Source organism: Eumetopias jubatus, unplaced genomic scaffold (assembly GCF_037043125.1).
Source record: "Eumetopias jubatus isolate StellerSeaLion01/CBP00866 unplaced genomic scaffold, mEumJub1_p1.0 scaffold_5, whole genome shotgun sequence".
Taxonomy (NCBI): Eukaryota; Metazoa; Chordata; class Mammalia; order Carnivora; family Otariidae; genus Eumetopias; species Eumetopias jubatus.
The window spans coordinates 74872027-74885427 of record NW_028274811.1 but is presented as its reverse complement, the minus strand read 5'-3'; the positions used below and the strand labels follow the sequence as shown (position 1 = coordinate 74885427).

At 39.2% G+C, this 13401-nt stretch overlaps 1 protein-coding gene across 12 annotated transcripts in view; it reads right to left on the bottom strand.

Annotated features, from left to right (window-relative positions):
* CAST (calpastatin) overlaps positions 1 to 13401 on the bottom strand; it is a 109549-nt gene that overhangs the window by 6849 nt on the left and 89299 nt on the right. For 9 of the 12 annotated variants that reach the window (XM_088023402.1, XM_088023406.1, XM_088023408.1 and 6 more), the window contains 8 exons: positions 13329 to 13379; positions 13087 to 13158; positions 8501 to 8599; positions 6721 to 6828; positions 5335 to 5424; positions 4059 to 4103; positions 3571 to 3663; positions 2249 to 2320 (listed from right to left, as the gene is read on the bottom strand). In XM_088023402.1, the coding sequence (XP_087879528.1) occupies positions 2249 to 2320; positions 3571 to 3663; positions 4059 to 4103; positions 5335 to 5424; positions 6721 to 6828; positions 8501 to 8599; positions 13087 to 13158; positions 13329 to 13379 (630 nt within the window). The remainder of the gene's footprint in view (positions 1 to 2248; positions 2321 to 3570; positions 3664 to 4058; positions 4104 to 5334; positions 5425 to 6720; positions 6829 to 8500; positions 8600 to 13086; positions 13159 to 13328; positions 13380 to 13401) is intronic. The other 3 variants (XM_088023404.1, XM_088023403.1, XM_028092050.2) reach the window with 1 other exon arrangement.

The window sequence follows — 13401 nt, the reverse complement described above, 5'->3', positions numbered from 1 at the left end:
GTTAACTGCTTTCCAGCAGATACTGATGACTGAAGTGAGGCAGAGGGAGATAGAGGCTGGTGGACACTGTCTTTCTGTCTTGCAAAGTATTTAAACAGGCCCCTAGACAAGTGTTACATAAGATGCCTGACACTCAGGTCAATGCATAAGATGAGCCATTACACTTTCACAGAAAGTCTGGGTGCTTTTCAATTGGCTGCCTCCATGCTGGACTCTGGAGCAGGTGAGTCTGTGCTCTCAAGCCTTTTAAGAAAATTTCTCAGATCACTAAAGCCTTGTGGGGCTTGTGGATACAAGCCCCATTGGATTTCAGAGCTATATATTTGTGGGCTTCTCTCTCAAATGCAGGTCTTAAAAGGTGCAGTGCCTAATGAGGGGTTCAAATCCTTTGCTCCTCAGGAAGAAGCTGTGTGTTTTGACTTCCCTTTTGATTATGGGTCATGGTGACTGGGGTTGTTTCTGGTGAGATTGTGTTCCTGTCTACCACCTGCTTCCATTTGGGCTGCTCGCATTTGCTAGGTAAGTAGGAGTCACTCAGCTAGTTTTGGGCTTTTTTTCACAGGACATTGTTAGATATGCACCTGTAGGTTCAGTGTGTCCATGGGAGAAGGTAGGTCACCATTTTGCTTCCTAGAGTTCCTTGATCTTATGACCTGAGCTGGCCTATATTGATGCAGCTGGCATATAGTTTTTAAAGCTATACCTTCAGTTTCTCATTATAGTGAGGGGATCATAGAAATAGCCTTTAAATTCTATGTTCTTAGAATAGGAAAGGATCTAGAAATTGTCTCGTCTAATTTACATTCCTGCCCTGAGCACACTTGGAGTAATTTTAATAGGCATCTCCCAACAGTTTCACTCCATTAACGCCCAGCTCTAAGAAATCAGACCCTGTAATTTTTTTTTTTTTTAAATAATCTCTACACCCAGCATGGGGCTTGAGCTCACAACCCAGAGATCAAGAGTTATAGCTCTACTGACTGAGGCAGCCAGGTACCCTTGGACCCTGTAACTTCTTCTCATTGATCTTAGTACATCATTTTTCACGGTGCTCTAGAAAGTAGAACTAATACTCTTCCCTTCCAGGTAGCATCTAATGAATATTCTGGATCATAGAAACCCTCAGATCTTAATTCTGTATACTACTTCCATGTCCTAAAATTTATACCAACCCCATTTCTTGGCATTATCTCCCCTACTGCTGCCACCACCATTTAAATGTCTGAATTTGCTACGGTTTTTACAGTGCATAACATCTCATAATCAAATTGCTGATTTTCCTTAATGGTATATAATTTTTTTTATAACTAGCGGTTTACATTTAATGAAACAGATTATGAATCTGATCTGTCAATGTGTTATACAGAAATGGGAATGTGCAATAGGCAATTTCAAGTAGTGCTATGGTTCTCTGGAGGCGGGGAGGGATAAAAAAAATTTGCCCTTCCAAGTATTTGCCAAAGTCTCAATCTACCACATTATCAACTCTTAATGCCCCAAAGCCTACTACTGAGAGATCAAGTAAACGAAGGATAAGGACCAATGAACTAGCAACCAGTAAGTCATCACTGGTTGCAGGTAGGGCTCAAGCAGAGGAAGCAGGAGTCCTAGATGTCTGAGGGAGGTCAAAGTACTGAAGGAATTGGGCTGTAGGCTTATAACTGGAGAACTGCTTTTACAGTGGTGAAAGAACTGGAATTGTTTATAATACAAGGACAAAGAATCAAGATGAACAGACTGGAGAGAGTGGATTATTGACCCCTCAGAGAGAAGGGCCACATTGGGGCAAGCAGGAGAGAAGGTTGTCAGTAGGGAGGTGGGTAGGCGACCTTCGGGATTTTGTGCAGGGTGGCCTCCACTTTCTCTTTGAAGTTGAAGGCAAAGGTAGCTGCACACAAGGGAGTGTAGCTGGAGGAGAGTCCGAAGAAAGTGGGATTGAGGGGGGGCTACATTGATTGTGGGCTAGCACAGACAGCTCGGTGGGCACTGTGGACCATAAAATTAGAGTGGGCTCATCCAGAGTCTGTGAGACAGAGGGGGGAAATGCAAGAAATTTGAATTGCGTTAAGAATGATCATTTAGATTTCTAAAGTCCCACATGCTTTTCTAAGTCTCTAAAACTTCAATTTCTTAAGCAAGATATGCTCTGGGATATTCTGACTAGATTCCAGTTAGAAACCAAATGGTTAAAAGCATAAATGCTACACCATGTAATTGCTACTTTGTAGTAATATTTAGGGCTGTTTACCTTGGCGGACTCCTTTGCTTTACCTCCATTCTTGGCTGCTTTGGTGCTGGGAGCAGTTCTCTTGACTTTGTCCTAAAGCAAAGGAAACGTAATGAGGCTACTGTTATCATCAGCCCATCGAGTGTAATCAAATAATGGAAAACTTTGAATATACACAGAAGTGGTTAAGGTAGAATGTAAAAAGGATTAAAAATACAGAGGAAAGTGTGGGTCACACTGATGTTCTGCCAATTTCCATGAGGAATTCTCATCAAAACAGTGTTTGTTTCTATCGGTACCAGTTTTTATGTGCCAACAAAGCAAGAATGGGATACTCATTTTCAGTGTTATGGACAACAAATTTAACGATAGAAACTCATCACAGAGAGCTGCAGGCAAGTCTCACACAAAGTCCCGTTCACCAAAAAGGCATTATTTATCCAGGAGCAAGAAAAAGGATGCTGAAGTAGTCTAGAAATTAAATCACCCAACAAGGAGAGGACTGACAATTCAGTGATTGGGGGAGGTGTTTAATAAGAGCAAAACAACAGCAAACAGATCTGCAGTATTGTTCTGAAAATGACTTTCAAGGGCACTCAATTCACTTTTCTACATGATCTGCATTAAGGGCATGGCTATAGCTTCAAGGCCGCATACCTGTTGTACCCCTAGTTTTCCATTCACCTTTAATCATATGTTCTGAGCACCTGCTACCGCTGAGCACAGCTGCACAGCGCACTGGTATAACACAGGCCAAGTGGGGCCCAGAGGCCAGGGGGCGCCCTTGACCTGGGGTGCGGGGCGGGGGGGGGGGGGTGGAATCAGCCAGCTGGGCACTGGCAGAAAGGAGAGGAAACCCCAGGGGGCAACAGCCAGGAGAAGGCGCCATGTGGGTGGGGCCTGCTCTCATTTTAAATGAGCAGAGACAAACCATTAGGGTCCAATGCCAAGAGAGTGGCCATCAAACATGATGGCTTTGGGAGGTTATACAGCGACATGAAAAACACTTATGAAATAAGTATTGTATTAGATATGAACTTAAACTTACACATGCATATTACCTGAAATAATGGACCATATATATGTATCCTATATATATATTTAATGTTTAAGTATATATAATTATATATGTTATGTAATATATAAATTATATTACATATAAAGTATTGAATATACATACACACACACAACTATGTAAAACATATGGAAAAAGCTAAATATGCCCAATAATGTTGGGTAGTATAATTATGGATTTTTTCAAGTTCTTTATGGCATCACTGAATTCGTTCTGCAGCCTACAGCTCTATGCAGACACACAAAGTCCATATTAAGAAGTATAGCACCTCTGCTGTGTTCTCTGAGGCTCCTGTGGGTGCAGGACAGCTGTCAAAATCGCCTGACAGGGCATCAATGGGGTCTTTGTCATCTTCAGGTTTCTGAGATATTAAGAGAAATAACCATCAGTGAAGGAGCATGAGGCAAAAATACTGTAAGGGACATTTTTCCACATCACTGAAAATAAGGTATTAATGAGGAAACCTTGCTGACATTCTTTTCCTAAATTAAAACACGAAAATCCTTACAGCTTTACTTTCTTCCCTTTTACACAAGTTTGCTTAGTATTCTAAGCCTCAGTTATTCAATCTGAAAAACGAGTCTAAATGTGCTCTTGTGAGGGCTAACAGAGAAATCACACACAGCCACTCATCTTCACATTGTACCAAGCACAGGGCAGCCATTCGATAAATTTCAGATTTCTAAAAAGCAAAATAAAGTTCAGCTAGAACGAAAAAAACCTTTGTTTATGGGAACATGCTGCTATGGTATTTACCTTTGAGTCCTTGGGTTTCTTTGCAGGTGGCTTTGCTGGTTTGCCCTTAAAAACAAGGTAGGTTATTAGTTAAACATAGATCTTTGTAAAGGTTTCCCTCGGTGTAGTCAGTAATTGTAGACTCTATGGTTTAATGCCTTGCCTGAGAATCAATGGAGCAGAGATGTGCAGGAAGTGATAAACCTCAAGAGTCTGGTCATGAAAGTGAAGGAAACAATTATTTAGGAACTTCCTGCCATCATGTGTTAAAATTTGAGTTAGAATATTACAAAAAGTAACTTGTGTTTTTCTGTCTTATTTATAAGAGCTTATATGTTGGAAGGCTTTGAGGGGTTGGAATGGCACATGTTTTTCTTTTTTTCAGGATTACAAGTATAACTCAGCAGGGACTTTACCCATCTACACAGGCAAGGACATTAAGTAATACCTTTCCCATGGAATACAAGCAGGGTCAGACAGCACTATCAAAGCAGGGAGGCTTCTAGCAGGATGCAGAAATGGTATCTTCAGGAATAGAGAATGCAAGCAAGGAGAATTGATTTCTCTAAGAGACACTGAAGAAAACACTTCCAATCAGAGTCCTCAACCCCACCCAATGAATCAGTACAGAATGGGAAGGATCTAATTTAGGCTTCCTTGTTTCTCACTCAACAGGCCCAGAAAGGGTTATTTCTCAGCTCACTGACTTGCAACGAGGAGCCGAAAGGGAAGGGTACAGGCCCAGCTGACCTAAGGAAAACTGGTTTCATTTAGAGACAAACAGCCGAAGACCTGACAGTATATTTAGATCTAGCAAGAGGACTTGGGACGGGGAATATGGTTTTGCCTGTCTTTACTCGGAATAGTGCTGCCGGTGGTACAGAGGAATAAAGGAAGAGCCCAAGTTGCAAAGGGGCCTTATTTATTTATTTATGAATTAGTCCAGTACAAGCTCCTTTGTCTGCTTTAGGCAGGAGTACAACTACCATTTTTTATAGCCTTTTCTTGCAAAGAGAATGCATCTGTGCACATGCCCTGGAATCTTAAGCACCAGTGACTGACTGAACACTATTCAATTCAGTGTACACCACAGCGCCCAGGGTAGGAACATCAAACGATACTGGCTCGAATAAATATTCAGCAGAATCCTAGACAAGCTGCTCAGGAGAGACATTAAAAGCACTCCTTTATGTGACATTTTTATGCTGTGAAAAGTGCACCTCCTGTTCCTTGCAAGGGAGATTCGAATGTAAACAGCTTTGTGCTATATATCCAACCTACATCTGCCTTCACTTACCTCCCCATTATCCAAGAGGTGTCTGTATTCAGGGGGGATGGTATCATCTCTTTCTCCCAGCTTGTCTCTGTGTTTGGCTTTAGCTCTTTCCTGTAAACATGGGACAGAATATTTGCTCCTTCACTTAGTACTTTCTAAAACGCAGCAGTCAACATTTATTCTACTTCCCCAAGATAAACAGTCTCTTTATTTTCTAAGTAACAACAAAACAAAACATTGTCAACAGACAATGACTTGATGAAAAAAAGTGAATCTAGGTGCTTCTATACGTCAATCCACACGTGTGGATTTCTACCTGTATTTTAAGATAAATGATGAAATATTTATCCTTAGAAACCACGGAGAGAAAAACCAAGTGTATAAACTATCTTTTGTCTTTATGTCAGTTTCACTTTTTAAATAAGGTAAGTCACTGTACTTTGATTTTGAGAGAGGAACTATTTACAACCTTGATGTTTCAGAGCAACGCTGAAGGACCAGCCCACACAGCCAACCCGAATGAGTGTGCTGACTGCTTGAGTTGTGGGGGAGGAAGCATTTGCTGCTGGGGAAGCGGCAGCTTCACCCCTGCATCCTCACCTCATGGGGGCACGTCTGTCACAGATTCGGTGACATTCACTCCCCACCCTCCCCCTGGGGGGGTAGGGGGGAAGAGGCTTCATTTTTCTGCATCATTATTTCATTTTTCAAATACAGGTCAAGTTCACATCAATGGTCCTATAACAGTGGGAGAATGAAGACCTAAGGATCCTTTGAAATGCCCTGGGACATGGATCTGGCTGGTCACTTCCAAGCTAAACGGATCATGTAGTACACTTACTGGATACTGTTAGCATGAATAAGCACTTACTGATGTTCTAAGAAGGTGTGTAGAGCTAACAGTGTTTGCCTTGCAGACACGCTTCTGCTCAGTGCTGACTCCTGGCCCAATGCTTCATTTAGGGGTTTGCACGCAGAGTTATGACGGCTCAGGAGTCTCCTAGGGAAATCTGACAAATAGGGGACCTCTGCCCCTACATGCACAGAATATGTCACCCTAAAAAAATGCACGTATCTGTGGGTCATATATATGATAGATGCTTACTGCCAGATAAAACCAAGAAAAGTTAATGTGGGAAACGAATGAAAGTAAAGCAGAGCTGTACTTTTCCATCATAACTAAGTCTGGTCTCACAAATAGGACATCCGCCTGAGCGTGTGACCCAGCATAGTCCTCACTGAGGCAAAAAATTCAACAGACTACAGAGAAGGAAAAAAATGAGACTTAAGTTACCCAACTGTTCACTAAAACTCCAAAGTCAGAAGTGGATTTTTTTTCCTTTTATGTGCACAGTAGGATACTCTACGCTATGAAAACCTTAGATTTAACTTATATACTTTTTTTACCTTGACCTTATCCTCTATTGGTTTGTTGTCATCTGGATCAGGCTGCCTTTGTCCTAGACTGTCAGAAAGTTGATCCAACGCATCGTCTAGTTCTTTGTTGTCACTCTGCTAAAAAGTCAATCTGAATTAGTCACTGGTTAGCCAAATCAGGTCCTCTTAGAATGTGGCCCTGACACGGCCACTAAGACTTCCATAAACTCATGAGATTTTCACCTGGGAGGTGGGCAGGCCCTTGGGTGGCGCTCCTTCCCCTAATCTTTCCCTATCCACACTGCCATGGGCCTGTCTACCCCACCCTACCCCCTGATGCCTCTCTCTCCTAAAAAAAACAAGAGGCTACCCCACCCTACCCCCTGATGCCTCTCTCTCCTAAAAAAAACAAGAGGCTCCAAAAATTAGGGAGTTCCTGGCCTGCTTTGTTGGAAAATGCATCTTCCTAGGCATTCAGCGTGTGCAACACTCCTGGTGACAGTCTGAGGGCTCAGGAAAGAAAACACATGAATTATGGTAGCTTATTTTCTGATTCCCACATTTACTCATTTAAGTAAAGATTTACAAAGAGTCTGAGTGATGGCTTCACACAAAATATTAACTGAAACTAGACTTTATGATGGGAAACGAGATGGGAAAGGTGTCATCCTAAAACACACCTGTGAAAGGCATACAGGCTTTGGATTGCACATGTTCACCACGCCCCTCAGCCAGGGCAGAGCCCTCACGTGAGTTGTAAGGACTAAAGGGTAAACAGCAGCCCGGCTCATTAATGATTCTTCCTGTGCACAGGCACTTTCGTCATTGTGGGGGGATGGACACACACACACGCGCGCGCGCGGCATTTTACTGGTTTTAAGAGCTTCGTTGGAGCCCAGGATTAGAGCTGTTAATGGTGGCGCTAACCACGGCTGAGCCATTTGGGCCTCTGGATATTTTCAGATGATCCTGAGGCTGACCCAACAAGATGCAAATTCGTTCAGAATCTCAGACTACAGCACTAAGCAGCAAGCTTTGATGCTACATCAAAAGGAAAGGAAGCATAGCTGACTTCACTAAAGCTACTTCATCTCCATCTAGCAAATGAGGTACTTGTTCTCATCCAAAGGAGATGGGGATCTGGTTTAGGGCAATCTCTTTGATGTGGTGTGGTCTCCTCGCCTCAATAATGTATAATTTGGTACTGCACAGAAAATTAATCAAGGAAGTCTGGAAAAGCTTTGGTCCCACAGAACTGCCTCAGAACATGTAAATAATTAAAACAGTATTGATGCTGAGGTTTTTGTATTGCTACCATGAAAATGACAAAGTTTTCCTGGTATGAATGGGAGGAAAACTGCTCTAACATGACATATTTGAATTTCTGGGAGAAGGAGCTCAAACACTGAGCAATTCCATAAAATAAACTTGAGGTTCAATAATGCAGAGTATTTATAGCATGTGTCAGGAAAAACATAGAGGAGGAGAAAATAATCAGGAAAGCTAAAGAATTCATCAAATCTAATAATTCAAATATATACACAATGCATACTCCTGCTCTTTCAATTCTAATAAAGCAACAGTAATATTAAGCTCCTGGACTATGTGTAAAATACTTCATAAACAGTGTTTCATTTAATTACTTCAGATACTCTGCCATCTCCCAAAATCGCCAGTCTTCTCTCTTCTAAAACAGAAGGGGCTTTATCTTCCTAACGATTTTATGTATTTTCATTTACTGTAAGGCAAGGGCCCTACTTTCTTTCTTCTTGTTGTTACTGTAAAAACCTATTTCTAAGATGCTGCTTACCACAGTGTCAGGTGGTGGGCCGGCAGAGTGCGTGGTGGGAGCTGGGGTTTGGGAGACCACTTCAGAGATGACAGCAGGAAGGTTAGCGTCTTCAAATTTCTTTTGTAAAAAAAAAAAAAAGAAAAAAAAAAGAAAAAAATTATATATATATACACACACACACACAAATATATACACAATAGATTACACTTCATATATACATGTCAGTGATATATACAGAACTATGCCTGCAATGCCATCACATAAATACATTTTTTTAAAGATTTTATTTATCAGAGGAGAGAGACAGAGCGCACAAGCAGGGGGAGTGGGAGAGGGAAAAGCAGGCTTCCGGCTAGCAGGGAGCCTGATGCGGGGCTCGATCCCAGGACCCCGGGATCATGACCTGAGCCAAAGGCAGATGCTTAACTGACTGAGCCACCCAGGTATCCCTAAATGCATTGCATTTTTTTTAAGACTTTAAGGAATCTTAAAAAAAAAAAAAAAAGATTTTAAGGAATCTTTACACCCAACATGGGGCCTGAACTCACAAACCAAGATCAAGAGTCACAGGCTCCACCGACTGAGCCAGCCCGGAGCCCCTTAAATAAAATTTTTAATACAGCTTTATTACTATTTATTCTCTTCATCCAAATGGATGCAAAGTAACACAAATCTTAAAGGCAATTTTGATTCTACTTCCTCCTCCATAGTTGCAGGTTACACCATCTCTTAATTCCTATTGATATTTATTATTCCAAATGTTCAGAAATCTAATGAGAGTTGCATGGTCTGTTTACACATTTTTTGGTGTACATTTAGGTTGTTCGCAGTTTTCAGCTTTCTTCTTTATAATTAGTTGCTCTGTGTAAGTTCTAACAGTGGTTCTTTTTATTGAGCTGGCTCTATCCTGACAAATTGCCCTGCCTCTCCAGAGTTGATAGAAATTCATACTGTGGAAAGCAATGAACGAGCATGCTTGCTTTCTGTGGCCTCCCTTGCCTCAATTAGAAATTTGTTACATATTTTTAATTCTGATACAAGGTGTATAATGATGTCCCAGTGTTGCTTTATACCTGGTATATGTTGTGTGATTTCAGTGTTATTTTTTCTTAATGTTAAATAGTATATTATTCCAGAATCTTTCTGAAATAATGATTTATTTTCCTTTAAAAAATATACTAAATCTTTTATGTTCATTTCTCAATTTTTTCCCATTGATCTATAGCTTTGCATTCTGAATCAGAATTGAATTTATCATTATCATATAAATCAATCCCTATATTTGAGGTCATCTTTCCTAAAAATACTGAAAAATGCTTTTGAAAAATGCTTTTCAGTTTTTCATGTTTTTATACATTTGCTTTAGCTTTTCAAACATATTTTAGAATAATTTTATTGAGTTATATGAAGTGCTATTTTAAGTTAAAAAACTGACTTATAAAACGACTGTAGAGATTTGTCGTGATTCTTTTAAGACACAGAGTCAAACTATCTTAGATGTTTTAATTTCTTCACGTTCTCATTTTTCTGTTCATCTGCTGCTCTTTTCTTTAATGTCTGACGTCTCATACTATTTTCCAATCTGTTACTGATGTACACAGCATGCACAATGGTATCTACAAATGTGGTATCTACAACTAGGGATATCTACAAATGCACAAATGTTCCTTTTTCATACTTGTCATTTCTTTTTCATGTGTTGTTATTGATTTTTCATACACCACTAAACAGAAATGACAATAAAATCAACTTCTTATACTTTTTTTCTAAAGGAAATGCCTCTAGCTTAATTCTGAATATTTGATTCTTGAAGTTAAATATACTCTTTAATACATTAAGGGATTATCTACTTTTTAGAGGTTTTTATTTAAAATATAAAGGCATGTGAAATTTGAAATACATCTTTTATATCGACATAACTGATTGTTCTTCTCTGATACACTACTATGCTATATGGATTTCCCTGATATTAAATAAATCTTGAATTTCTGACAGTGGTAAATAATTACTTTAATAATTCTATATTCTGTTTGTTAAAAATTATACATCTACAGATTTGAGTGACTTTAGTTAATAATGCTATATTAATTGAGTTTTAAGATTAAGACCATCATTACTTGTAGAAGCAACTATGTAGGCCATGTTTTTGAGAACATATTTATGTCACACAGGACTATCTGATGTTCAACATTTAAGAGTCAATTTTAAACTTCTCTTGGAAGCAAAGTTTGAAAACAGTTCTAATCTCTTGTTTTTCTTTTGCTTAGGTGTTATGAATTGTGTTTTATATTTTCTTTAAAAAAATATTGCACATAGTTGTTTGTAAAATTTAGTTGCTATCTTGTACTTCTTAGATCTCATTTTAAAAAATTAAGTTTTGGGGACACCTGGGTGGCTCAATCTGTTAAGCATCTGCCTTCCACTCAGATCATGATCCCAGGGTCCTGGAATTGAGTGCCCTATCAGGCTCCTTGCTGGGCAGGGAGCCTATTTCCCCCTCTGCCAGCCACCGCCGCCCCCCAGAAAATAAATAAAACCTTTTAAAAAATTACTAAAATTAAGTTTTATTGGTAAGATTGCTATTATTTCTGCCAATGTTTTATAAAATGTTAATAACTGTTGATTCTTTCATTTATGTTCTCATTTAAAAATCTAATCAAATTTTATTTGTAAGACTTTTTCTCTTTTACAGTTGTTGGTATCTTATCAAATTTTAGTTATTTCAAATCAAGCAACCATGGGCCAGTTAGGTCTCAGGCTGCAATTTTCATCTCCTACTATACTTGACTGCTACTTTCTTTTGGGTGGTTACTTTATAATAGCTTATTTAAATGTAAAATAATTACTTATTTATAATAATAGCTTTATAATAGCTTAAGTTTGAAATTCAAAATCCAATAAACATTTGGTTAATCAGATTTCTCTTTTCCTTCATTATTGATGAAGGTATTTATGATATTGTATCTCATGAACACTTATTTGCCTACTTATCAAAGATTTTGATTTGCAAATGTCTTATACTTGATTTTTTAAAATAGTCTCTTCAGAATTTACTTCTTGATTTTAGTGATAGTAGTAGAATGTTTTTTAACTTTCTCTTTTTATTTTTTTCAAGCAGGGGAGCAGCAGGGGGAGAGGGAGAAGCAGGCTCCCAGCTGAGCGGGGAGCCTAACACGGGTCTGGATCCCAGGACCCTGAGATCAGTACCTGAGCAGAAAGCAGACGCTTATCTGGCTGAGCCACTCAGGCACCCCTAAATTTCTCTTTTTAAATAGAATTTCTATTTTATTGTGATCAAAAAACATGGAAGGCACAGCAAGCACTCCTTTATATTTGAACATTAATTATGAGTCAGAATATGATACTTTTCCTCCAAAGTTCTTGGGACTTTCCCCCAATAATTTCCTACTTTGACCTCTTAACTTACCGTAATTGGTTATTTCTACTTTGTTCACGACACTAATAAATTTTTCCCTTTGCTAGACTAATTTTCTAAGATTATATATATATATTTTTTTAAATGGTTGGTTATTTTATCTCTAGTCATTTCACTGCTATACATCTTCTTGGGTGGGTATAAATTCACAGTTACATTTTCTTTGAATTTCTAAAAGAAAAGCCCTAACATAATATCATAATAATACAGACAGTATGAGGAAGGTGATTAAGGCATGCCCCCCCCGCCCAATCTGTTGTTTTGCATCACTCTAACGATATGATTCCACATTCCTGGGCATACTGCTCACTTTATATTCTCCCTTAAATCAGGACTCGGGAGTTTCTCTGTACTGTAATCTGTTTATATGGAGGAGGAAAAGGGGAAGGTCATGGAATGGGGTGACTCGTACGTACTGCCTGGGCATCGTACTTTCATAGGGGTCCAGTGAGGACCATGCACTGGTTAGTAATCCCCTCTTTGAAGGGTTTATTGCTTCATGAAGTCCAAAAATGAGCAACTCCAAGGAATCATTATTTCTCCTAGTTGCTGCTCATTTTGTTTCTCGACTGATATACTGTCTATGCCACTGTCCACATAAGAACTTTGTAAATAGATAACCCAGATCCCACAAAAAAACGATCTGGAATTATACAAGTTTGGGCACTCCAACAGACTTACAATACGTTTGCATATAAATAAGCTCTAAAAATCCTATAGTAGAGCAACCTGCTTACAATTACCCAACATTTCCTGAAATTTCTAGTAACAAAATTCCCTCTGAGGAACTATCTGTTCTACACAGAGCTAAGTTTCCCTAGGAGGCAATTATGGAAGATGATAAACTAGAAATATCAACAGGTAAAGTTACTTGAGATGTACTTTTGGGTAAATTCTGTTGTAAATTCTCTTTTCCTAAGTATACCTGATAAAGAATACATGCTCATTGGTTCAATTAGTTACACTTGCAAATATCCACTGTGCTGGAACACTATTTCATGATAGGACACACATCTCATGGCCACAATGGGTTGAAGGCCTTTAATTCTGTGACTGTTTCCTCAGCTCCAAAGTCAGATTCTAAGTCACTTTAAATGTAATTTAAGTGTTTCCATTTATTTCTGCCACCCTGCAAGTAAGGAAATAAAACCAGGAGTTTCAGACTTACAAGAGATGCAGAGTTTGGGGAACCAGCGAAGTCCTTAGACAAAGCATCAAGAAGGAAGTCTTCACTCATGGGCTGTAAAAACCAAGAAATGTATCAACAAATGCCCCCTCATCTGTTTCCTCTTCAAAGGATGTCACTATTTATGGCTGATTAGCTTATTAAAAAGAAAGCCATGCCCTTCCAGAATTAACAATCAGGGCCAAGTGAGAAAGATACACTTAGAGAAAATGGGCTTTGCTTACTGGAAGCGATTCCTTGGACACTTTTGTCAAGAGTGGTTTTCCATCTTTATCCTATTTGGGAGAGAAAAACACA